The 26,712-nt window shown below is 51.5% G+C and overlaps 1 protein-coding gene across 1 annotated transcript in view; it reads right to left on the reverse strand.

The window, feature by feature from the left end:
* ASH1L (ASH1 like histone lysine methyltransferase) overlaps window positions 1-23,030 on the reverse strand; it is a gene marked incomplete at its 5' end in the record, with an annotated part of 49,676 nt that extends 26,646 nt beyond the window's left edge. Inside the window, 4 exons of the mRNA XM_083373951.1 lie at window positions 51-762; window positions 1,557-1,658; window positions 9,266-14,090; window positions 22,845-23,030. Of these exons, the coding sequence (XP_083230077.1) occupies window positions 51-762; window positions 1,557-1,658; window positions 9,266-14,090; window positions 22,845-23,030 (5,825 nt within the window). The remainder of the gene's footprint in view (window positions 1-50; window positions 763-1,556; window positions 1,659-9,265; window positions 14,091-22,844) is intronic.
* Window positions 23,031-26,712: the final 3,682 nt, after the last annotated feature.

A 26,712-nucleotide genomic window follows, 5' to 3' on the forward strand; every position in this document is an offset into this window, starting at 1 on the left:
GGACTACAGCCTTGTCTCCCTCCCGCCTCCGCCAAGCCCGGGAGGCTGACCTCGGATGGCCGCTCTGCTCCTCGCCGGGGAGCGGCTTCTGCTTCTTCCTGGCTTGCTCCTCTTCCACCCATCTCTTCCTCTTGCAGGCTTTCTCGGTCACGCCTTGGACCACCGACTCGATGGCGTCCGTGACCGTGTCGGGGCCGCGGTGGAGGAGGCAGTCGGGCTCTCTGCTGCCGCTGCCGCCGAGCTCGGGGCCGAGGAATTGGCTGGACTGGAGCCCGTGGGGGGAGACCGCCGCTGCCACCGGCGCGGAGTTGTACTTCTTGGGCCGGCCCGGTCGGCGTTTCACAAAGTTATTGCCGGTCCGCGATTGTCTCTGAAGCTTCTTGGCTTTGAGGATTTTGTTCACGTGGTCCAGGTTTTTCTTGGTGGCCAAGAGCTTGTCGTAATTGCACATCCGGCGGGCCTGGCTTTGCATGGCCTCCACCACGCTCCTCTTGAGCTGCGGGGGGGACAAGCGGCTGGAGAGGAGCGACAGGCTGTCGCCGGCGGGATTCCCGGCGCTCGGGCGCTCGCAAGGCTTCTCCCGGCCGGGGCTCCGGCTGGGGCTGTCGGAGGGCAGGGCGGGGGCGCCGGCCAGGACGCCCTCCAGGCTCTTGTCCAAGGCGGCCTGGCTCTCGTGGTGAGCCATGCGCTGCAGGAGCTGATCGGCGGAATCCTCCGAGGCAGAGCCGATTCGGGAACTTAAACGCGCCGGGATCCCAGCTACTGGAGAAAGAAAGGAAGAACCTTAAGGGGAGGTTTTGTTCCGGCTTAAGGAAGGAAGGGCTGCGCTGGCAAGGAAGCAAAGGCCCTGCAGGGGCTCTCAAGCTGGCAGCCAAACTGCGCAGGACTTCTGAAGGGTTAAGCCCTGCGGCATCGCCTCTAGGAAAGAGGAGCGGCATGTGAGCCTAATAAAGGAAGGAAGGAAGGAAGGAAGGAATAAAAAGGACAGCTTCCACAAAACTTCGGTTACAAGACTCCATAGAATAATAACAGAGTTGGAAGGGACCTTGGAGGTCTTCTAGTCCAACCCCCTGCTCACGCAGGAGACCCTAGGCCATTCTGGACAAATGGTTTTCCAGACTGTTCTTAAAAGCCTCCGGTGATGGGGAAGGAAGGAAGGAAGGAAGGAAAGGGGGGAAAAGGAAGGGAGGGAGGGAGGGAGGGAGGGAAGGAAGGAAGGAAGGAAAGGGGGTAAGAGGAAGAGAGAGAGGGAGGGAGGGAAGGAAGGAAGGAAGGAAGGAAGGAAGGAAGGAAGGAAAAGGAAGGAAGGAAAGGGGGAAGAGGGAGGGAAGGAGGAAGAAAGGAAAGGGGGAAAGAGGAAGGGAGGGAGGGAAAGAGGAAGGAAGGGAGGAAGGAAGGAAAGGGGGAAGAGGGAGGAAGAAAGGAAGGAAGGAAAGGAGGGGAGGAGGAAGGAGGGGAGGGAGAGGAGGGAGGGAGGGAGGAAGACTGGCTTAGTTACCGGCCCGTCACACCTGAAGGGCTTCCTCCACCTGTCTCGGAAAAGAAGGCAGACCCACCTGTGGAAGAGGTGCTCTCGGAGGAAGACCTCTTCCTGGAAGGACTGCAACTGGTGCCCTCCATGGGTCTCTGCGAGAGCTTTTCCGGACCTGGAAGGCTGCCTGGGGAAGAAAACAACGACAGGTAAAAAAAAAAAAAAAAAAAAAAAAGCGAATCCGGCTTCCCCATTGGCTTTGCTTGTCGGAAGGTCGCAAAAGGGGATCACGTGACCCCCGGGATACTGCAATCGTCACAAACACGAGTCGGTTGCTAAAGCACCCGAAATTTTGAAAAACGGTCCTAAGCCCCTATTTCCAGTGCTGCTCTAACTTTGAGCGGCCAATAAATGAACTATTGTAAATCAAGGGGTCCCTGTGCTCCAGTTCTCATCTTTCATCCTACCCAGACAGAGCTCCAATCTTGGCTTGCCCACTCACTATTCTATCTTCAAGGCATAGAAGGAACGGTTGCTGGAATTGGGTACGTCTACTCCAGGGGTAGGCAACCTCGGCTCTTTTATGACTCATGGACTTCAACTCCCAGAATTCCTGAGTCAGGAATTCTGGGAGTTGAAGTCCATGAGTCATGAAAGAGCCGAGGTTGCCCCTACCCCTGGATTAGTCTAATGAAGAGAAGGACCGGGGAAAGGGCGGGGGGGGGGGACATGATAGCAGTGTTGTTCCAGTATCTCAGGGGCTGCCCCAAAGAAGAGGGAGTCAAGCTCTTCTCCAAAGCACCTGAAGGCAGGACAAGAAGCAACGGGTGGAAACTAATCCAGGAGAGAAGCAACCAGGAACTAAGGAGGAATTTCCTGACAGTTAAAACAATTAATCAATGGAACAACTTCCCTCCAGAAGAGGTGAATGCTCCAACACTGGAAGATTTTAAGAAGAGACTGGGCGGCGATTTGTCTGAAATGGTATAGGGTTTCCTGCCTGAGCAGGGGGTTGGACTAGAAGACCTTCAAGGTCCCTTCCAACTTGATTATTATATTATCTTTTATTCATTAAACATGAACCTCAGTCAACTGGACATTCAAATTGACTGGCGCTAATGGTTGACACAGGCTGCTGCCAGCATCCTAGGTATCAACTATTATTAATTGTACGGTATATTAATTATTATTAATTGTACAGTATATTATTATTATCATCATTACTGATCATCACACAGTCAGCCAGATGTTCAGACTGGATTTGGCATTTTTGTCTACCTACCGAGTCCTTACCAAGGACCTGGGATAGGCAGATGTAGATGATGGACGGTATTACAGATATCATCGTAGGATGGAAGCAGTTCCTAGTAAGGCCACCTTTTTTTATTATTATTATTATTATTATTATTATTATTATTATTATTATTATTATTATTATTATTAATTATTATTATTATTATTATTATTCTGCCGGCTTGTAAGTCTAATTCATCCTTCAAGGGAGCTGAGTTGGCCTTTATGTCCTTCTCAAATGGTCCAACTCTTGGTTTCAGCAGCTAAACAGACAGCGTGATCACCAGATGGCTTGCAAGCCTCCCTTAGGACCTTTGGGGAAGATTAAAAAACCAGGTGTCTCTGCAACCCAGCTGACTGGGCCTTTGAAGGATGTGTGTCTGTGTGTGTCAAAAGCTTGGCAACAGGCCAAAGCATGAGCTGCATCCCCCCACACACTTCTCCCCCCCCCGACCCCCACCCCAGCCTGGTGCCCTGATCAGGAAGGACTGGCTGGCTGAGGAATTCTTGGGAGCTGAAGACCACAAGTCTTAAAAGTTGCCAAGTTTGAACACAACACCCCCCCCCAAACACACACACACACACACAGCCTTAGGTGATGGCAGTTGCATTCAGCAATCTCTAGAGCAGGGGTAGGCAACCTTGGCTCTTTTATGACTCGTGGACTTCAACTCCCAGAATTCCTGCTGGCTCAGGAATTCTGGGAGTTGAAGTCCACGAGTCATAAAAGAGCCAAGGTTGCCTACCCCTGGCTCTAGAGGTTGCAGGGGTGTCAAACAGGAAGCCTTGCCCACCCCACGGCCAGCAATGGCAAAACAGCCCCGACATGTCTACTCAAGGGGGTCCAAGGATGGCCCCCTACCCCTACCCCGACTTCAGCTGGGTCAAGACACACTTGGCTTCTTTTCACTTGAACACTTCTTCTTTTTTCTTTAACTCCCCCCCCCCTTGACTTATGTCCCTAAGCCTTCTCTCGCTAATACACACACAAGGCAAACAGCCCAGATAGGAAGGCAGCAGCAGGGGAATTAAGCCATGGGAGCTTTCGGGTGCCCGTCATTTGAGAACCTGCTTTTTCCAACATCTGGGGAGAGCCAGCCCCAGGAACAGAAGAGGCAGCCACTGTTCTTGCTTGGACGGGTGCCCCACTCCGCCCCCTTCGCCTCCACATTTTTACTATTGTGTTTCTGCAACCGAGGGGGTGGGTGGGTGGGGTGAGATTGAGGGACAGCTGCAGCCCCCTTCTTCCCTCTCTCGGGCACGTTTGCGCCATACCTGTCCGTGTCATCTGAGATGAGACAGGGGGGGATGGAAAAAAGAAAAAAGAAAAAAAGAAGAAAAAAGAAAACGCCTGCCGGGACAAACTGTGGGGAAAATAGCAGGCTAGGAAAAATGAGATCAGCTCGGCCCTCCGGACGGACAAACAAAAAACACGGCTATAGCCAGAACATAAAGCAAGTGCGTGCTTCTTTCTTTCTTTTTCTCTTTCTTTCTTTCTTTCTCTTTCTCTTTCTCTTTTTCTTCTTTCCTTCCTTCTCTCCCTTTCTTTTCCTCCTTCCTTCCTTTGTTCTCCCTATTTCTCTTTCTTTCCTTCTTTCTCTCCCTTTGTCCTTTTTCTTTCAAGTTTCAAGTTTATTTCAAGTTTTATTTAATTTGTATACCGCCCTTCTCCTTGGTAGGGACTCAGGGCGGTTCACAGGGCATATATAAAAAAGACAATACAAAAATTAAAAAAGATTAAACCCATGCCCAGTTAAAAACAGTAATACAAATCTAAAACAACAAATTAAAACCCATAATCCCCCGTCAGGCCAGACCAGCTAATTCAAATAGGTGGGTCTTCAGGCCACGACGGAAAGTTCGGAGGTCTGATGCCGTCCGGAGCTCCACCGGCAGTTGGTTCCATAATGCCGGAGCGCCCACAGAGAAGGCCCTCCCCCTGGGGGCCACCAGTCGGCATTCCCTGACTGGCGGCACCCTGAGGAGGCCCTCTCTGTGGGAACGCACAGGGCGGAGGGGAGTTGATGCCGGCAGCAGGTGGTCCCCAAGGTAACCCGGACCCATGCCATGTAAGGACTTAAAGATCATAACCAAAACCTTGAACCTCACCCGAAAGACAACTGGTAACCAATGCAGCTCGCGGAGCAAAGGTGTAACATGGGAGTACCGGGAAACTCCCAAGACAACTCTCGCGGCCGCATTCTGTACCAGTTGGAGCCTCCGAGTGGTCTTCAAGGGAAGCCCCATGTACAGAGCATTACAGTAGTCAAGGCGAGAGGTCACGAGCGCATGAGTGACCGTACACAGGGCATCCTTCCTTCCCTTCCTCTCCTTCTCTGTATCTCTTTTTTTTTCTTTTCTCTCTCTCTCTCTCTCCCTCTCTCTCTCTCTCAATGTGAAAGGTAAGCTTTCTTGCAGTTTTGCACACATTTTTCGAGTCAGTTATGACTTTGTCACCGGGGAAGGAAGGAAGATCAGAAATCGAGAAGGACGCCTCACCCCAAACTCACAACCTGGAGGTTTTGCTTTATTTTACTGGGATTAAAACAGTGGGTTGCCCAAGGATGGGCAATCAATGGTCGACTGGAAGTCCAGTCACCATCCATCAAGTTCCCCCCCCCCCCCAGATTGGCCAGTCTGATGCAGGCTTAGCAATCTAATAGGCTATTTCTTGCATTCTTGACTGCAAGCAACCCAAACTAAGGTGGCCGGTGGTGAGGAATTGTAGTCGCTGAGCCAGGTTGGTGTAGAGGTGTTGGCCTAGAAATCAGAAGACAGTGAGTTCTAGCCCTGCCGTGGTGGGAAAGCCACCTGGGTGACTTTGGCCCAATCACCAAGAGTTTGGGAGTTCTAGTCCCACCTTAGATGTGTAAGCCACCTGGGTGACTTTTTGACCAATCACCAGGAGTTTGGGAGTTCTAGTCCCACCTTAGACGTGTAAGCCACCTGGGTGACTTTTTGACCAATCACCAGGAGTTTGGGAGTTCTAGTCCCACCTTAGACGTGTAAGCCACCTGGGTGACTTTTTGACCAATCACCAGGAGTTTGGGAGTTCTAGTCCCACCTTAGACGTGTAAGCCACCTGGGTGACTTTTTGACCAATCACCAGGAGTTTGGGAGTTCTAGTCCCACCTTAGACGTGTAAGCCACCTGGGTGACTTTTTGACCAATCACCAGGAGTTTGGGAGTTCTAGTCCCACCTTAGACGTGTAAGCCACCTGGGTGACTTTTTGACCAATCAGCCGTAGACAGTGAGTTCTAGTTCCACCTTAGGCACGAAAGCTCGCTGGGTAAATTTGGGGCAGTCCCTCTCTTTGTCTCTCTCTCAGTTCAACCCACCTCACAGGCTTGTTGTGGTGGGCAAAACGGAAGGAAGGAAGGAAGGAAGGAAGGAAGGAAGGAAGGAAGGAAGGAAGGAAGGAAGAGGAAGGAAGGAAGGAAGGAAGGAAGGGGAAGGAAGAAGGAAGGAAGGAAGGAAGGAAGGAAGAGGAAGGAAGGAAGGAAGAGGGAAGGAAGGAAGGAAGGAAGAGGAAGGAAGGAAGAGGAAGGAAGGAAGGAAGGAAGGAAGGAAGGAAGGAAGGAGTATCAGCTGTGTTCGCCACCCCGCGTGATGTATCAAGTAATAAAGGCGGGAGAAAAAACCCCATAAACAGAAAGAGTAAGTCGGAGCTCCAGAGGGGAGGCGTTTAAGCTTTTTCCGCACAACTGGCCCCAGGAGGTGGCAAAGGGAAGGAATAAAGCGCAGGGCAGGGCGAGAGAACAGATGGTTCCAATTGCTGGGGGGTGGGGTGGGGGAGAAAGGCGAGAGAGGACAGTTTTACCGAAAGGCCATCCATTTTCCCTCTGACTCATCCCTGAGCTGCGCTAGCAGAGAGGCAGGCGGTGATTCACTCGGTGGTCCACAGGCCCGAAATGCACATCTCTCGTTTGCTTTCTAATTAGGGCTGTTTCTCATCAAATGCAAGTCCGCTCACTTCATGCTAATGGAATTCCGCAGGAAATTCCCAGGGCCCGAACTAACCAAGGCAACCTGTTTTCTCTGTCCAGCCCACCCCAACCCCCACCCCCCACCCCCCTTCTTTTTTTTTTCTTTTTTCATTTAACCCTTTGGGGATGTCACGCTCGCAAACACCAGTGCAAGGGTGTGTGTGTGTGTGTGTGTGTGTGTGTGTGTGTGTGTGTGTGTGTGTGAGAGAGAGAGAGAGAGAGAGAGAGAGAGAGAGAGAGAGAGAGAGAGAGAGAAGAGAGACGAGAGAGAGAGAGAGAGAGCGTGGGGGGGATTTAATTTATTTGCACAGCCGTCGTTCTTGCACAAGACCGGATTAGCAAAGGCTGCAAGCGAGCAATGCTGGCTGGGTTTCCATTCTTTTTTCTTTTCCTTTCCTTTTTTTTTAAAAAATAAATAAAAAGGCGTCATCCTTACTGGAGCAAGGCTGGCTAATTCCACCGAGGTGGCTGTTCTCAAGTCTGTTTCCACCCAGGAGAAAAGAGAGAAAGGAAAGAGCCAGCATCTTAGGCGGGCACCTACGGATTTTATGAGACGTCAACACCTCGCTGTGAAGGGTTATGCCCCAATAAATCTGGCCAGCCTTTTTTTTTTCTTCCCCCTAATGGAAACAGCCAGTGTGTGTGTGTGTGTGTGTGTGTGTGTGTGTGTGTGTGTGTGTTTCAGAAAGGGACTCGTGGGACGGATGAGACCCAGCCACTGGGGCAGGGGTCTAGCAGCCCAACTGCATGCATTTAATAATAGTAATAATAATGAGGACGAGGATGCTGCTGCTGCTGCTAACTACAGTTGCTCAGCCGGCCAAACCAGAAAGTTCTCTGGAAAAGAAATAAAAAAAGAAAAAGAAAAAAGAGCCAGCGGAGGGAGAAGGATAGGTTGCCAAGCTGAATGCCAAGGAAACGGCATCGAACGATCGGGAGCCATTGAAAACGCTGGGCAGAAAGACCCCAGCATGCCTGTGCGGTGAGCGTGCAAGAGCTGACCAGCCTGGTGGGACGGGCCCAGCGAAGGGATTAACAGCAGACAAGCCGCCGGCAGGAAACAATATCCCAAAAGAGGAACTAATAACTCAAAACAAATAATCGAACGGTAAACCAGAGCCCCGATCGAGAGAGACGACCAAGAAGGAAAGTAACAATCCCACCCACACGGACAGGGAAACCCCACGGTATGTAAACAGAAAGCCAACCCAACTCCCCTCCAATACTGATGACGATGCCTAGTTGGGTCATGAAACGCCTGCAAGAAAACCACCCAGCTCAGAGGGGGCATCCAGGACCCCACGGTCCCCCTCCCCCTCCCCACAAACCCCTTTCCCTTCTACATGAAGCGCCTGCAAGGAAACAAGCAAGCTCAGAGGGCACTAAGGACCCCACAGTGCGTCCTTCCTTCCTTCCTTTTTTCCTTCCTTCCTTTCTCCTTCTTTCCTTCCTTTTTCCTTCTTTCCTTCCTTTCTCCTTCTCCTTTTCTCTTTCCTTGCTTCCTTTCTCCTTTCCTTCCTTTTTCCTTCTCCTTTTCTTTTTCCTTCCTTTTTCCTTCTTTCCTTCCTTCCTTTCTCCTTCTTTCCTTCCTTCCTTTCTCCTTCTCCTTCTTTCCTTCCTTCTTTCCTTCCTTCCTTTCTCCTTCTCCTTTTCTTTTTCCTTCTTTTTCCTTCCTTCCTTTTTCCTTCTTTCCTTCTTTTCCTTCCTTCCTTCTCCTTTTCTTTCCTTCTTTTTCCTTCCTTCCTTCCTTTTTCCTTCTCTTTCCTTCCTTCCTTTCTCCTTCTTTCCTTCCTTTCTCCTTCTCCTTTTCTTTTTCCTTTTTCCTTCCTTCCTTTTTCCTTCTCTTTCCTTCTTTTCCTTCCTTCCTTCTCCTTTTCTCTTTCCTTCTTTTTCCTTCCTTCCTTCCTTTTTCCTTCTCTTTCCTTTTCCTTCCTTCCTTTCTCCTTCTTTCCTTCCTTTTTTCCTTCCTTCCTTTCTCCTTCTCCTTTTCTTTTTCCTTCCTTCCTTTTTCCTTCTCTTTCCTTCTTTTCCTTCCTTCCTTCTCCTTTTCTCTTTCCTTCTTTTTCCTTCCTTCCTTCCTTTTTCCTTCTCTTTCCTTCTTTCCTTCCTTCCTTTCTCCTTCTCCTTTTCTCTTTCCTTCCTTTTTTCCTTCTTTCCTTCCTTTTTTCCTTCCTTTCTCCTTCTTTCCTTCCTTCTTTCCTTCCTTCCTTTCTCCTTCTTTCCTTCCTTTTTTCCTTCCTTCCTTTCTCCTTCCTTCCTTTCTCCTTCCTTTTTCCTTCTTTCCTTCCTTCCTCCCTCCCTCTTTTTCCTTCTCTCTCTCTCTCTCTCTCTCTCCGCCTTCTTCTCCTCCTCCTCCTCTTTCTTTCTCTTTCCCTCCCTCCCTCCCTTCCTCTCTGCAGAGCCCCAGTCCCTTCCAGCACCCACGATGTTTACCCAGTCCGGTCATGAAACCCAACTGAGAAAGTCTGGTTCAACCTCTTCGCGCAAGGGGTGGGGAGAGGAGAGGCCGCTTACCTGCGAGGCCTTGCACGGCCTTCTCACTGGCAGGCAAAGCCTCCTTCCGGAGCGGCCGGCCGAGCGATGCTTCTTGGGGGCTGAAAAGTCCCGGGCCCTCGGACACCTTCTTGCGCCCTCCGGCCGAGCGGCAGCTGCCTATTGCACTGGTAAAAAGATTGGTGTGTTCGTCGCTGCTGGCCGGCTCAGAACTGGGAGTGAACCTCCCCAACGGGAGGTTGGGGGGAGAATCGGAGCAGTCTATCTGCAAAGGGGTCTGCAATCCCAAGGACAGGGGGCTGCTTTCGGCGGCCTCCCGCCGGGCCCACTGCTCCTCCCGGCCCAGCAGCCCCTTGGGGGGCGAGAGGTGCGGGCAAGTCAAGTGGCAGCGATGCTTCTCCTTATGCTTGTGCCTCTCGCCCAGGGCCTCTTTCCCAAACCGGTAGCGCTTCAGCGACTCCAAGACCGTCCGGGAAGAGCCGGCGGGCGCCAAGGCCTCCAGGGGGACCGGCGCCTGCTCCGAAGAGCGGTGCTCCCGGTGCTTGTGACGGTGGCGGTGTTTGTGCTCCAGCATCCAGCTGTAGGCCATCTCGGGCGGGACGCTGGGGTGGTAGGTGCTCATGGAGAGCAGCGGAGCCCGGCTGGCCGTCAGGAAGGCCTCCTGGCGCAGCAGCTTGTGTTTCTTCTTGTGGTACTTGGCGGGGTTGAGGAGCAGGTGGCCGGCGTGCATGTAAGAGGGGGGAGGGAGGGGGGTGGTGAAAGAGGGGGAGGGGGGAGGAGGGTAAAGGGTGGGCGGGTAGCGTCCGTAATAGCCCAGGCCGATGGGCGCCGCCAGGGGCGAAGGAGAGTAAGGCATGCCGTAGGAAGGGTAGAATCCGGTCCCGGAAAGAGGGAAACTGAGGCCGTGCAAGAAGGGCATCTCGGCCATGGCCTCCCGCATTTTGGGGGGCCGCCCCCGCTTCTTCTTCAAGTCCGGCTTGCGGAGGTAGTGCAAAGGGTCCAGGGAGAAGCTGGGGTGGCTGTAGATGCTGTTGAAGTTGATCCGGAAGATGGTGGGCAGCAGGTCCCGGGGGATGAAGTGGTGGCTCCGGTGCGTGATGCGGATCTCGCTCAGCCGGCCGATCAGCTCCTCCAGCTCGGCTAGGAAGTCGGGGTCCTGCCTGCCCCGCAGCTGCGGGAACTTCTTCTTCCGCTTGCGCGTGGGCCGCTTCAGCTTGTCGTAGGCCAGGTAGTCGTGGGCCCGGCGCTTGCACTTGCGCTTGTGCTTCTCCTTCAGCCCGCTCAGCCCGGCCGAGGCCTCGGGGGCCGCCAGGGAGACGTGCTCGAAGGAGTGCCGGCGCTTCTTGGGCCCGCAGAACTTCTCCGCCCGGTCCGAGGTGCTGTTGTTGTCGGTGCCGATGCCGCTGTCGCTGGGGACGGTCTCGTCGCTGTGGGACTCGCTGATGGGGGAGGGGGTGGCCTCCTTGAGGGAGCCCAGCTCGCTCATGTGGGAGGGGGAGTTGGGCAGCAGGGTGGGCGGCGAGAGCCTCCGCCTGGCCCGGCAGGCCTTCCTCATCGCCAAGGTCTGAACCACGCTCCCGGGCCGGCCGTGCAGGTGGAAACACGGCACCGAGCTGGGCTCCACGAAGCTCAGGTCGCTGCTGATGGGGCTCTGCCCGCCGCTGGTTCCCGACGACTGAGAGCAAACGGGGAACGGAAGGACCTCGGAGTTGTTGCTGCTCGGGCCGGGAGGGAGCAAGGGGGTCCCTGCTGGTCCCAGCATCCCCCCGGCGGTCTGTTGGCCCGCTTTCTCCAGCACGGCGAAAGTAGAGCCGGCCGCCAAGAGGCTGTTCAAGTTGGCTTTGGGCTTCCGGCCCCGTCTTTTGCCGATGTAGATGGTTCCTTTCTTGCTGACGTTGATCTGCTGGCCCAGTTTGCTGCTGAAGGTGGCGGCCAGGCTGGAGACGCTGGTGTGGGCTTTGGATGGCACTTTCCCCTTGTTTGGCTCCGTCGACGAGAGGATTTGGTTCAGGATCTTCTTCCTCTTGAGCGTCTTCATCTTGTTGATCTTCCGAATGATGGTTTTCACCAGCTGCCCGTTGCTACGCTTGACCTCCTGGCCCTCCGGCTCGCCCTCCGGGTCGCTGGCGCTGCCGCCGCTACTGGAGTCCCCGTTCTCTTCGGGGCTGCCCAGCTGGCTGCTGCTTTCGAAGAAGTCCCCGCTGGGCGGCTGGTCCAGGGCGTCCTCCATCTTGTCTGCGCTTTCCAGGCCGACGAAAGGGGCGGCGGAGAGGACGGGCGGCTTCATCGTCACCCCCGAGCGGATCTGCCGCTTGGGCCGGCCCCGCTTCTTCGGGAAGGCTCGCCCCACCAGGCTCTGGCGGAGGGAAGGGATCTCCACTTCCGGATGCAAGACGGGAGGTTCCTGCTCTTCCTTGGACTGCAGCGAGAAGACCTTGGAGGCCGGGATCTTCAGGGTCCGTTTGGGAGGCCCTTCCAACTGGGGCATCTCCTTGGACTTCGACCGGTTCCGCTTGGACTTGTACACGTCCGGGAACAAGCCGTCCGAAAGGCAGCCCACGGAGGCCGGCAGGTGGGCGCCGTAGAACGTCCCGGACTCCTTCTCCACGCTGCCCAGCAGCGAGAGAGGCTGTAAGCTGCCGCTCTTGCTCAGCTTGGGCAAATGCCGTTTCAGGAAGTCGTGCTCGGCGAAGGCCGGCGGGCCCACGCTTTCAAAGAGCTGGCTGGCCTGCTCCAGGCTGCCGCCGGACAGCACGCCGCAAGGCATGTTTTTTAAAAGCTCAGGCCTGCCTAACTCCAGCTCTCTGGGAGACCGGCAGGCACCCCGCGAGCCGACTTTCGTCCAGCGCGGCTTCCTCCCTTTCCGCTTCTTCAAGGGCTTGCTCTGGGAGTCGGCGCCGCTGCCGCCGCTGCCCCTCAGGATCTCCAGCCCTGGCCTGGCTTTCCCAAAGGAGCTCATGGCCCCCATCTTGAGGAAGGGCTTGTTGTTGAACAAGCTGGAGAAGCTGACCACCGAAGGGGCAACGGAAGCGTGGAGGTTGCTTTCGCTGGCCAGGCTGGCTTTCTTACCTGCGGCCGGACCCAGTTTGGATTCCTCTGGGCAGGCCGAGTTAGAATTACTCATCTCACGACCAGCCCCTTTGCCAGTCGCGTACAAGCCGGGATTCCCCAGCCTGTTCACCCCGGAGCGGGCGCTGTCTGAGACGGATGGAACTTTGCTGCTTTGTTCGGACAGGCTGTCTAAGAGCTCCGGCATGTGGTTGGCGTGCGAGGGGTTGGAAGGGACCTGAGACAGAGCCGTCGGGGGGCTGTGGGTTAAAGTAGCGACCGAGGCGGTTGGGGAAGGGGAGGGAAGGCCCCCCTCCCCTACGGCACTAAACGGAGACTTGGCGGTTGAGCTCTCCGAAGCGCCTCCGGCGGTCCTGAATTCAGGAGAAGTGCAATACACCGGGAGATGTTTCTCTTGTTTGGAGGGTTCGGACGTAACCTTTTCGCTGGGAGAGCTTTCCTGCTGACCGCTGGCTCCGTCTTTTCCTCCGCTGGGAATTTCTCGCTGGACCGGCAATTTTTCAGGGAGGCTGTCTTTGCTCTGTCTGGCCAGGTGCTTTTCAAACGGTTTACTGCCCCCGGCCCCGTCCTTCAGAAGACCAGCGGACACGTGGCTTTCCAGAGGAAGTGCACCGCTGCCGCAACCCCGCTTGTAGGGCTCTGTCGGAAGGCTAGCGGCGTCGGCTTTCAACACCCCCAAATCCTTGCCGGCCAACCCCACCAAACTGGTGCTCCCCATCAATTTCTTCCCAGAGTCCTTCGAAGTCAGCGAGGCCATAATGCCCACCCCCATATGTTTCTTGACGACGGACTCTTTTGCCATCAACCCAATTGGGGGCCCGGCTGCCGATGGCTTCTTTCCAGAGTCTTTGTTAATCAATCCGCTCGGGGTCCCAAAACTCGGTGGCTTCTTCGCCGAATCCTTGCTGACCGATCCGACCGGGCCGTCGGACCCCAGGTGTCTCTTTGCAACGTCCTTGTTAAATAATCCAACTGCAGTTCCGGGTAACGGAAGCTTCTTTAGCGAGTCTTTATTGATCAATCTGGGAGGACTAACCACGCCGAGTGATTTTTTCCCAGGATCCTTGTTGACCAGTCCGATGGGACTGCTGGTCCCCAGCAGCTTTTTCCCACACTCTTTGCTGGCCAGGGGCATGCTGGTCACCAGCGGTGGTTTCTTTCTGCCTTCCTTGCTGACCAGTCCCAACGGGGAGCTAAGGACAGGTGGCCTTTTTTCACAGTCCTTGTTCGTGAGCCCGGCCACACTCAGGCAGGACCCCGGCTGCTTCTTGCTCCCGTTTTCCTTACTAATTAAACTCCCGGAAGATCCGCTGCCGCTTCCCGGCGCTTTCTTGACAAACTCCTTGTTAACCAAGTCGAGGGCGATGTTGCCACTGGAAATTGGTTTCTTGTGGAAGTCCTTGGTTGCGGTAGGCGCGGCGGCCCCAGCCATCGGCAGCTTCTTTCCGGAATCCCTAGCAAATCCAGACCCCACCGTCATGGGCGGCTTCTTCTGCTTTGGTTTGGAAGACTTTCCTGGAGGGCAGGTTGCGATCAACTGGGCCAGTTTCTCCGTTACCGTTGGGGGTCCGTTGACCTGGGCCCGCTCTTTCAAGTCGGGGTCGCGGCTGCTGATGGGAGCGGAGAATGCCGGTTTCGTGTACTCCAGCCCTTCCGAATGCAACGGGGAAAGCCTCTTCAAAGCCGGGCTGCTGTCTCTGGTTCTGCTCTCAGCAAGGAAGCTTTCCACTGGCGCCGGGCCAGCCTCTCCGCTCTTCTTGTACAGCTTCGAGGGGTCCTATGAAATAAATAAATAAATAAATAAATAAACAAACAAACACACACACACACACACACACACACACACACACAGACACTTTAAAGCAGGGGTGTCAAACTCAATTTCATTGAGGGCCGCATCAGCATTGCGGTTGCCCTCAGGGGGCAGGTGGGTGTGGCCTGGGTGGGCGTGGCCTACTGGGTGGGCGTGGCTAGAGTGCATATGGCCTACTGGGTGGGTGTGGCCAGCTCTACATCGTTCGCATCAAGGGTGCCTATGGGGGCCTGGGCAGATCTGAGGGTCTCTGGCAGGAGGAGGGTCTCTGGGCCAGGGCCAAGGCAGTGGGGGCCGTTCCCTCACTGTTTCCAGGATGGCTTCGCGGGCCGCATGAAACCACTTCGCGAGCCGAATCCGGCCCTGGGGCCTTGTGTTTGACACATCTGTTTGAAAGCATCCGAGTCATGAAGGAAAAATATGTATTTTGTTATCAAGATCGAATAATGTTGCAGGCTGGAAAATGCATACGTCACCCTGCCGGGGTTAGAATTTTTTTTAATTTTTGCAAACCGAGTTGTCGACAGTGTGAACCCAAGACTTGCTCACAAATACTTTATGACTGGAAACTGTGGACAAGATGAAGAGGGGGGGGAGGAAACCTCTGCAAAGGCAGGGCCTGCTTCCTTGAGGTCGCCTTTTGAAAAAGCACCTTTCAACACAGGGACTGAAAGGGGGGGAGGGCGGCGGGGGGAAGACTCACTGTGACAGAAGACACGTTTTATTTTTTAAAAAGACAAACGCTTTAAGCATGTCTCTGGAGAGAAACAAAAATCCGAGGCTTAGAATGCAGGAAAGACCCCCAAAGATCATTCAGGAAAATATATATCTTATCTGATGTGGCATTCAGCTAGCTAAGGCCAAGGTAAAACAGATTGGAAAGCTTACTACTTTGTGGGAAAAACAAGGAAAAACCCCTCAACCTGCAAAACTAGTGGCTGGACAGGGCTATAGGGAATTGAGATTTCTCCCCCCCCCCCCCCCAATGCTTAGGTTTTCTCCTCTTTCCAAAGATCTCTTCCTATTTCAAAGCACACCTGTATGGTGTGTCTGTCCGATGACCGACTGAAAGGAATCCCCTCATTTAACCATGTTGCTAATTAATATTTCATTCATAGGTCCTCGAGCATGCTGGGGGATTTCCAGAACAGAAGATGGGGGGGGGGGGGAGGGAGAAACAGACCTGACTATTTAACTGGAGACATAATTTAGTGTAGGCAAGGAGGCATAATTAAGGGAGGAAAGGAAGCCCATAACACACACACACACACAAACACACACACAAGCTTACTGGAATTGTGCCAATGAATGCTCTACAATGAGCCACAAGGCTTAATCTTACATGCTGGTAGGAAGATAAAGCACAAATGAAGCGAGTAAACTTTCACTAAAGCAGCGTTTCCCAACCTTAGGAACTTGAAGATGCGTGGACTTCAACTCCCAGAATTCCCCAGCCAGCTGGCTGGGGAATTCTGGGAGTTGGAGTCCACGCATCTTCAAGTTCCTAAGGTTGGGAAACGCTGCACTAAAGAACCAGATTACAGACTTCAAAACATAATTTTGGCTCTGGTTTGACAAGGGACTGACGTATACATGCATGCATGCAAACATACATACATACATACATATGTACATACCTATATATGCATACAGCAGTCCCTTGTCAAACCAAAGCCAAAACTATGTGGGCTCGGCTAGGGAATCAAATTGAAATCAAACTTCACCTGAAGTTTGTTTTTGATTTGCTGAAAGTATTTAATTCTCAAAAGGCCAATTAATTGCAACCGCAGAGATAGAACAAACAAACAGACAACCGGCAAACCACACACACAAACAACCGGTGCAGAAGCCTAAATAATGCCTCGGAGGGAAAAAAAACATATTTTCCATAGGTACCCCATCAAAGGTGAAGAGACCTAAAGGTTGGAGGTGTAGGTGGTCCTCGACTTACAACAGCTCATTTAGTGACTGTTCAAAGTTACGGCGGCACTGAAAAAGAGAGACTTCGGACCGTTTTTAACCCTAACTCTTGGCAGCATCCCCACGGTCATGTGATCAGGGCAACCGACTCGTACTTACGACGGCTGCAGTGTCCCGGGGGTGTGTGTCACACGATCGATCCCCTTTTGTGACCTCCTGACCAGCCAAGTCAATGGGGAAGCCAGACTCACTTAACAACTGTGGCAAGAGAGGTGGCAAAATGGGGCCAAACCCACTTAACAAATGACTCAGTTAAGCACAGAAATGCTGGGCTGCATTGCGGTCGTAAGTCGAGGACCAGCTTGTATTTGGAAGGTTCCGAATCTGAAGACTACAAGAGAAAAGAACTTTCTTGTATTAGCTACGCGTCTCCCTTCTAAAAAAAACTGAGCAGCTCTGGAAAGCCAGTCTCAGATTAGGAGATACAACCTTTTTCTTTTTTTTTGGCTTTGTTTACTCGTGATTTTCTAGAAAAGGTAGAAGGACGGGAGAAAGGACCGACGCCCAGCTCAAAATGCCAAATGCAAGATCTGATCTATTTTAAAAAAAAAAACTTTTAAAACACGTACCTTATTGGTCTACAAAATGAGACCTAAACGGGATAATCCAAACAATTACAGAGGCACTTCAGAAAGTGCTAAAAAGAAGAAAACGAAGCAAAAAGCAAACAGGAAATCAAACAAACCGAAAGCCCGGCCACACGGCGAGAGAATTTGACTGCCTGCTTAGGTTAACAAACACTGATGTGGGAACCAAACCCACAACAACAAGTGGTTTGAAGGGGGGGGGAAATAAGAAGAAAGAAAGAAAGAAAGAAAGAAAGAAAGAAAGAAAGAAAGAAAGAAAGAAAGAAAAAGAGAAAGAAAGAAAGAAAGAAAGAAAGAAAGAAAGAAAGAAAGAAAGAAAGAAAGAAAGTCATAATAAAACAATCGCTTGGGTTTTAGGTCAATCTATTGATTGACCTCAGTGGGTTAGGACGCTGAGCTTGTCGATCCGAAGGTCGGCAGTTTGGCGGGTCGAATCCCGAGTGCCGCGTAGCAGAGTGAGCGCCTGTTACGCGTCCCAGCTTCTGCCAACCTAGCAGTTCGAAAGCACGTAAAAATGCAAGTAGAAAAATAGGGACCACTACAGTGGGAAGGTAACAGCGTTCCGTGTGCCTTTGGCGTCTAGTCATGCCGGCCACATGACCATGGAGACGTCCTCGGACGAGCGCTGGCTCTTCGGCTTTGAAACGGAGATGAGCACCGGCCCCTAGAGTCAGAAACGGCTAGCACGCATGTGCGGGGGAACCTTTACCTATTGATATTTGTGGGGTTAAAAATAGGGGCCCTTAATATTTTAAAAGATAAATTACTGGGGTAGGTCAATTACTAACAGACGGGTCACCTTGGGAATCACTTAGATTGCCTAATGAAGAGAAGGACCAGGGGGGACATAATAGCATTATTCCAATATTTGAGGGGGCTGCCCCAAAGAGGTCAGGGTCAAGCTATCCCCCAAAGCACGTAAAGCAGGACAAGAAGCAACGGGTGGAAACTGATCGAGGAGAGGAGCAACCTAGAATGAAGGAGGAATTTCCTGACAGTTAGAAAAAGTCATCAATAGAATGGTTTGCCTTCAGAAAGTTATGGGCGCTCCAACGCTGGAAGTTTCCAAGGAAAAATTGCACAGCCCAGTCCAAAATTTCTGTGCCAAGTGAGACGGTTGTTAAGTTTTGCCCGTTTACTAGCTTTCATGCCACAATTGTTAAGAGGATCGCTGCGGTTGTTAAGTCCATCTGGCTTCCCCATTGACTCTGCTGGTCAGAAGGTCACAAAAGGGAATCACGTGCCCTCCCCCCCCCCACCGGCAGACACTGAACCGTCATAAATAGGAATCTGGCTGCATTTTGATCACATGACCACGGGGGATGCTGGTTATAAAACCATCGTAAGTCGCTTTTTTTTTTCACTTCGAACGGTGACTGAATGAACTGTTTCGACTCGAGGACTACCTGAACAAGGAATCCTGCCGCTAGGGGTGGGGGGAGGGTTGGACTAGAAGACCTCCAAGGTCCCTCCCAGCCCTAGGATCCTATGAAATCAAAAACAATGACTTGCAAGCTCCCGAGTTCCAGCTTGTAAGAAGGGCCGAGTCCCACACCAGCCCAAGAATGGTAGCTACTACCATTAAGAGCAGGAAAAGCAACTTCGAGCAATCTAGAGATCCAGGTTTAGATACCTAAATACCTACATCTAAATATCAACGTTCAAGCCAGCACATCTCTCATTCCTGACCTGGCTTAACAGCCAAGGCTGACCTGCCCCAACTGCAGAGCCTTCAATGGTACTGTAGTAACCTTTGCGTAACAACAGCCCACAGAGAGAAGCAGCCTTAAAAGAGAGGCTATCAGAGGCGGCCAAGCCAAGTCTGAAAAAAAAAAGCGCCAGTTTTCCAACGGGCATCCTTCAAACAAGGGTTAGGGAAGTGGGGAGGAGGGGGGGGCTGCCAAAAGGTGCCTCCCAGCTTTAGTCATCACCTGACGCCCTATTTTTCCAGGAGTGGAGAATTCTGGGCTGTGCCGATCTCTTTCCTAAAGCTTCCTGTCTCATATCTCCCCCCCCCCTGCACCCCAAAGAGGCTCCATTGCAAACTCTAGGTCCCGCTGTGACGAAGAAGAGGTTAAAAAAAAAAGACGCCATGCTAGGTTGTTTACTTTGAAAGCTTTTGGCACAGGAGAGGTTTTGTGGCAGGAGAGAAGGAGAGAAGGAGAGAGAGAGAGAGAGAGAGGGGGGGGGAGAGAGAGGGAAGTTAGAGTTGCAATCATGCTTAACCAGGATTAGCCTCCGATTTAGAAATAAAAGGAGACAGACACGAGAGATGGAGGACAGACAGACGGAGTGTGTGTGTGTGTGTGTGTGTGTGTGTGTGTGTGTGTGAGACGGGGACAGACAGGGACACACACAGAGAGAGACTGGTGTGTGTGTGTGAGAGAGAGAGGGTGGGGGGAGGGGGAAGGCGAGACTGGCATTCAGCCGAGCTTGGCGTGGTGGCAGCTGTCCCCCCCAATGCAAATTTACACCAGAACCCTACAGGGCTGTGATGCTTCTTCCTCTGCTCAAAGGACTCAGCGGCGGCTGAAGAGGCAGCCACAGTCTGTGGCACCAGAGCCGAAATTGACAAACCCGTGCGCCTTCCCAAAATAGGCACCCGGCGTGCTCGGGGGGGGGGGGTTTCCCTTACATGGCCAAAAGAACACGTTTCGAGCTGGCGCCTCGGTCCTTTTTCTCAAGGGCCAAAATGTGACTCCTGATGGTGCTCCCGAGCTGATCTGGTGGCTTTTTTTTGTTTAAAAATAAAATAAAAATAAAATAAAATCCTTTTAACCAGCCACCAGGCGTATTTGCTCAGTCTGCGGCTTTCATTTTCTCCTTCCAAACTTCAGAGGGGGTCACGGGCCAAAGGTATTAAATATTTTACTTCCTCCTGTTGCGGTCAGGTGGAGAAGGCAGCAGCGGCAGCAGCGGCCTCGGCCGTCATTGGCATGGCAACCTGGCTCGAAATTAGACCCCACCTTCCTCAAAGTCATCCAGGGCAGGACCCCTGTCAAAAAGCAGCAGGTAGAAACGTGTGTGTCTCTGTGTGTGTGTGTGTGTGTTGTACGCGAGGAGGGTGGGACCTGCATACACAATTTCCTTGGGTTATTACTGAAATCCCTAAAGTCTCTAAGCATTCAGGACGCCACTTAAGGAAAAATAAAGGGATAAAAGAAGTGGAAAAAGATCAGGGCAGGTTGTTGTTGTTGTTAGCTGCGAAGTCGTGTCCGACCCATTGCGACCCCACGGACAAGGTTCTTCCAGGCCTTCCTGTCCTCTACCATCTTCTGGAGTCCATTTAAGCTCATGCCTCCTGCTTCAGGGACTCCATCCAGCCACCTCATTCTCTGTCGTCCCCTTCTTCTCTTGCCCTCAACCTTTCCCAGCATTAGGCTCTTCTCCAGTGAGTCCTTCCTTCTCATGAGGTGGCCAAAGGATTTGAGTTTTACCTTCAGGATCCGGCCTTCCAAAGAGCAGTCAGGGCAGGTAGACACATGTATATATAAATGACTTCCAATCTTCTTCACGGCAGTTAGGAATAAATCCTAACTTCCTCCAAAAGCAGCCAGCTCAGAAACGGCAGCCTGAGACACCGTCCCTGTCCTGTTCCTGATGCCAAAGTCGGGCGGAAGATTGTTTGGGAAATTGTCTGTGATCTGTAAATCATCTCCATCCAAGGGAGCAACTAGGGATGAACAAACCTGACCTGTCTTAAAAGCCTGCCACAAAGGAGATGACAGCTGTCCTGTGGGCAGACAGGATGGCACCAATTAACAAAAGGCAGAGTTTTCTTTCTCCACCTCACTTCAGGACGACTTTACCTATTCACGGGTAGTCGCCAACGCACGCAACGTTTCTGTTGCTAAGTGAGACATTGGCCAAGTGAATTTGGCCCCCTTTGACGACCTTCCTCGCGGCGGGAAGTGAATCACTGCGGCTGTTAAGTTAGGAACACGGTCGCTAAGCGAATCTGTCTTCCCCATTGACTTTGCTCGTCAGAAGGCCGCAGAAGAGGACTGCGTGACCTCTGGGACGCTGTGACCGTCACAAATATGAACCGGCTGCCAAGCGTCTGAAGTTTGGCCTCAGCAACGGTAATAAGTGTGAAACATGGTCATGAGTTGCTTTTTCTCAGTGCAGTTGCAACTTCGGCCATTAAGTGAACGCTGTAAGTTGAGGACTGCCTGTATTCATTTATTCGATGGCTACTTTCAGCTGAAGAGCGTTTGCTTCACCTCTGCTCCTTTGAACCTTGAGATGCCTCTGTAGACTGCTCCTTGGGAAACTGAGGCAGCCTCAGCATGCAGTGTGTTTTTCTTCCTTTAAGCTAGGCAATTCTGGGAGTTGAAGTCCACCCAGCCGAAAGGTTGCCAAGGTTGAGAAACCCCGATCTAGAGCAGGGGTCCCCAAACCCCGGTCCGCGGCATGCCAGCAACCGGTCCGCGCAAACAAGCAAAGCCCCGTCCGTGGGATGCAGGCAGCCCACAAAACCACCCGCTCTCCGGTCCGCGGGAAAAACCTTTCTCCACGGAACCGGTTCCTGGTGCCCAAAAGGTTGGGGACCTCCGATCTGGAGCGTTAAAAAGAAAAAAAAGGGGAATAGCTCCCTGCCTGTGGCCTCTCCTCCACACCTTGCTAGGAATGTATGGTGATGAAACGGAGGAGGCAGGTAGGCGGGCAGGCACCCTTCTACTGAACGCGCTTTCTCTCTCTTAGCCGAGCCGACAAAATGTTGGCTTGAAAGGAAATCCCCACGTGGCGTTTTTCTCAATAGCCGGGAAAGCTGAAGGACAGCCCGCCCGTGGTGGGGGTGGGCCTTCTGCAGAGTTCACCTGCATTATCCAAGGACGTTGCAGGGACTGGAAAGACACCTGCTTTCAGCATTTTCTCAGGGAAGTGAGGAGCTCAGAGAGAGGACAGGAGCCGCTTCCATCTTGTTTGGCTGCTTCGAGGGAATTGCAAGTTGCAAGCTGTAAGCGCAGCGCGCGGGTTGGCTGCTGCCGTCCCCTCTGTGTCGTTCCAGAGACTGGAATAGTCTCGGCACGGTTTGGCTATAAATAGGTGGAATATTCCAGGGGCTCTGCCTTTGCTCATCTGGGCCCGAAGCCACTCGCTGCTCTCCGGTGGGTGCCTGAATCGTGACTTCCCAAGGAAGCAAAGCCACCGAGGGCGGATAAGCACGTTTTCCTAATAGAGACAAAGGAGGCTTAAAATAATCATCATCATCATCATCATAATGGTGAGGCCTTGGTTGGGTGCATTGGTATGCAGGCAGCAAGGGTGGATCTGGGCTGTCATGAGAAGCCAGCCAGGGTGAGGATGTGAGCAATTACGTGCGAAAATCAGCTGGGAGATAAAATTTCCAGCCAGTTTGGTTTTGTTCCCGGCTTCGCCGAAGGGCAAGCTTATAAGCCTTGCGGTTTGAACCAGGTATTGCCCTAGCTCTCCTTTCCAACGTCTTCTACTCCAGGGCCCTGGTTTCAAGACAGACAAGGCCCAGCCTTGGAGTGCCTCTTTCAGCCAGAGCCCCCTTCTGAGGAGGTGCAAAGTTCTGTCCCTCGGAAGGAAATCGGAGCAGCCAATGTCATACCTGTGACCGGAGTGAAGCCCTTCTAGAGAGAAGGTAGAGCTGCAGTCACGCTTAACCAGGATAGCCTCCAATTTAGAAATAAAAGGAGAGAGAGACAGAGAGGGAGGGAGGAATACGCGAGAGATGGAGAGGGACATACAGAAAGAGAGAGGGAGAAAATGCGTGTGAGAGAGGGAGGGGGACAGAGACACAAAGATAGAGAGTGGTGTGTGTGTGTTTGTGTGTGTGTGTGTGTGAGAGAGAGAGAGAGAGAGAGAGATGGAGGGGGACAAAGACACAAAGATAGAGAGTGGTGTGTGTGTGTGTGAGAGAGAGAGATGGAGGGGGACAGAGACACAGATATAGTGGTGTGTGTGTGTGTGTGAGAGAGAGACAGAGAGGGGGGGGACAGAGAAACATAGAGAGTGGTGTGTGTGTGTGTGTGTGTGTGTGTGAGAGAGAGAGAGAGAGAGAGAGAGAGAGAGAGAGAGAGAGAGAGAGAGAGAGAGAGAGAGAAGGTTGAGAACCTTTAGGAAAAGCAAGATTTGTAGTAGGTGACATCTGAAAAAGAATGCCTCGGGCTTTCGGGATTACAACTTTATGGCTGTTTGCTGCCACCTTCAGCAGTAAGAAGCAGGAAGGAGAGGAATTTTGTGGACAGCTAGTGTGATTGGAGAAGCTGGACTGAGAGGATGAAGTGTCAGGTTTAGGCCTGTCCTCAACCAGGGCAGCTCCCTGGCTGACGGGGAGACCCGATCCGTACTGTAAGTCAGGCGCCATCTCGCAGGATTTTTTTCAGGGCTAACTAGGCCACCTTGAAAAGGACGTAAAACCTGATCCGTTCCTGTTTTGACTCTTTTGCATACCTTTGACCAACCATACCAAACAAATAAATCACGCAGCATTTGAAAAGCTGCCCTTGTGTATAAAGTCTGGCAAGAAGGACGAGGGGGGACATGATAGCAGTCTTCCAATATTTGAGTGGATGCCCCAAAGAAGAGGGGGGTGGTGGTGGTGGTGTCAACCTCTTCTCCAAAGCACCTGAAGGCAGGAGAAGCAGCCACGGATGGAAACAAACCAAGGAGAGAGGCAAACCGGGAGAAATTTCCTGACCAGTCAGAACAGCTCATCAGTGGAACTGCTTGCCACCAGAAGTTGTGGGTGCTGCGACGCTGGAGGTTTGTAAGAAGAGATTGGACAGCCATTCTTCTGAAATGGTATAGGGCAGGGGTCTTCAAAACCTGGCCCTTTCCTGACTTGTGGACTTCAACTCCCAGAATTCCTCAGCCAGGTTTGAAGACCCCTGGTATAGGGTGTCCTGCTGAGCAGGGGGTTGGACTAGAAGATCTCTGAGGTCCCTTCCAACTACTGTTCTGTAAGAACTGATTCGGTACGGCCTATTTCCTCTCTCTCCCCTGGCTTCTTCGCCTTGACGCTTTTTTGAGGCTGGGACTTCCTTCCAGGGGGAAGACATAAGGTTCAAAACAGAGAGAGAGAGAGAGAGAGAGAGAGAGAGAGAGACCTACGCAAATCCACCCAGCTCCTGTTGCATCATACACGCTCCGGATTCTACTTTTAGCTCAACCAAAGACTTGCTCATCCTTAGCAAATTCCACTTCAGGCCAAACAAACAAACAAACAAACAATCTAGGTTCAAAAGGGAGCCCTAGGGATAAATTAATAATTCTGACAAAATTATTGGACAACTTACTGCCCTATTATGTCACACGAAATCCTTGGCCCTGGGGCAGATTTCTTTCTTTCTTTTTCCCTTTCCTTTGGCACTGAAGGCTTAAAGCCGCATTTCCTGCACTTCAGCAACGTAGGCTCCAAATCGCTGCACTTTGCAATTGATGCACGAACCTTGCAGTGATACGGTGCATAGGTCGGTCTCGCAGCTGGGCCAGGACTACAATCTCCATCATGCCACTAGGGAACTCTGAGACCTATAATCCCCTATATTTGGAGAACCCCTGAGAAGGGTGACTTGCCAAAAGACTCAAAAAGCATTCTGAGGGTTACGCTCAAAAGATAAATTTCAATTTTTAGTTAGGAAAACCTCTCCACTTAACACCAATACCCCCAACTTTGGTGTTAACGTTCCTTATTATTATGTCATTAACTTATAAAGCACTTCTTTAAAAAAAAATAGCAGAGAGAGGAAGAAGGGAAACCGCTGCCCCGGAGGCTCACCACACAGAAACTAAACATCCTGAAAATAGCACCGAAGGGTGAGGCGCCCAGAACGTTACCTGTGAACATCCTTTGCAAATAAAAATAAATAAATACAAAATTATTTAACATTCCCTCCCCCCCCTCTCTTTAAATTTCAACTGTGACTATAGCAGGCCAGGGCTAACTGAGATTTAAAGGAGGAAAAGATCTTGATGCACATCCCTGGAAATCTGCTCCAGAGAGGGGATATATACAAGTTGTGTGTACGAAACAACAATATTCGAAACTGTAGCATTCTGTTTGGCAAACTCATTCTCCCAAAGCGCCTGCTTGGTTTCCACTTGTTACTCTTCGTTTATCAACCAACTTTTTTTTTTCAGGCATACTGTGTTAGCCTGCTAGTTGTATTGAATTTTATTTTGTAATGTGGGGTCCTTGGTGCTCTCTAAAGGTGGCTGTTTTCTTGCAGCCCTTTCATCACTCAACTAAATCACATCATGATCGTCAGCAAACCCCACTCCATTCAAGCACTGATGATGTTATCTAGTTGGGTCATGAAACGTCTGCAAGAAAACCACCCAGCTCAGAGAGCAACAAGGACCCCACATTATTCCTCCTCTTCCTCCTCCCTGCAAACCCCCATCGCTTCTAGCACTGACCGTTACCTAGTTGGATCATCAAATGCCTGCAACAAGACCACCAAGCTCAGAGGGAACCAAGGACCCCAACAGTCAGCTACAAATAGTCTCTTCTATCGGGTTTAGGATGTCCGTCTTCCATGCTTTTCTTAAAATGTCTACGCAAAACACCACAATTTCCCTTTGACAAGGGCCAGGCCTTCATTCCTTAAAACCTGCCAGAAATGTAACACACCAAATCGCCATACGGGGAGACACATTTGCATCCAACCAGCGACGGTAACCACCAAAAATCGCACTGTTCGTGTTTTGATCTGACGGTTATAATTTTAGAGAAGGCCTCCCTTTGGGCAAAGGAGTCGGAGGAAAACAAAACAAGGACACAATCCGTGCTTCTAAAATGGCTACGAAAAAGGGCAGCAGCCATAGCCATAGCCCGGTATGGAGAATACCCTGGGATAACAGGTGGTGGCTATCCAAGAACATCTGGAGACCGATAGATCTCCTCCCCCTGCTGTCTGCAAAATAATGGAGAGAAAGACAGACACCCCCCCCCCCCCGTCTCAACAGGCAGCAGGCAATATAAATATTGAGAATGAAAAGAACTTGGGGGGGGGGGGGAAACGCCAGACCAAAAAAAAAAGGAGAGTGCAGGTATTTAGGGTTTTTTTTCCCTACAAAATTCTTATTCTGATGTCTCTTTCCTTCAAGGACAAGGTATGAATTGGGTTTCTTTTGGCTGGGGGACTTAATGACACTAAAATTGTGACAACATGGAGTTTCACTTTCTGCCTTCGGACAATGCCCAGGGTTACAGGTATAGAAGCTAAATCATCCTGCTAATTTTAGCCAAGTTACGTCTTGCAGCAGAGGTTGGAAACTGCCTGCTTATATGGCAAAACCTCAGCTAGAGAGGCATGAATTGTTGGGACTTCCCAAGAAGATGGTGGGCGCATTTTATCAAGTTGTTCATTTCTGGAATTCAAACACCTGGATTTTCGGATGTTTTTTTTACACACACTAAAAATCACGGGATATTCTCGTATCCTAGCAAAAGCTTCCAAGCTATATTTAAAGCATAAACCACTGCAGGGGTTCAAAACTGCTCATACAATTTAAGCTGTGCTGAGAAAAGGAGCGCAAATACCTGTATTTCCCCCCCCCCCCAAAAAAAGAGAATATTTTCCCCTACAGCTGGTTTGGCATCTACCTATACTTGGAATGTAACTTTATTTTGTAGGACTGAAGTTCAAAGGAAGCGGATCATTTAGGGCAGCGTGAGGTGGTCTCCAGAGCCATTCTCAACCTTTACAATGGGAACATTAATTTCGAAAGCCTTTTGCCACTGCTTTGGAAAAACATTTTAAGCACGCAAATGAAGGCATTAGATAAAACGCCACGGTGGGATTACTTTAACAAGAACAAATTGATGAGTAGTGAAAGCAGGGAGAGAGAAATTCTATCCAATCCGAAGCCTGTTTAGCCGTGCATCTGAAACCCAGGTTCGCAAAGACATGAATATTTTGGTGAGGCCAGTATGAACACAGGTTGAATTCTGAAGGTGAACCAATGTCACCTGGGAGAAAGGGCAGAATGGAGTTTTTAAACATCGTCACCACACACACACACACACACACACACACTCACTC

The sequence above is a fragment of the Vipera ursinii genome (assembly GCF_947247035.1).
Source record: "Vipera ursinii genome assembly, chromosome: 15".
In the NCBI taxonomy this organism is placed as follows: Eukaryota; Metazoa; Chordata; class Lepidosauria; order Squamata; family Viperidae; genus Vipera; species Vipera ursinii.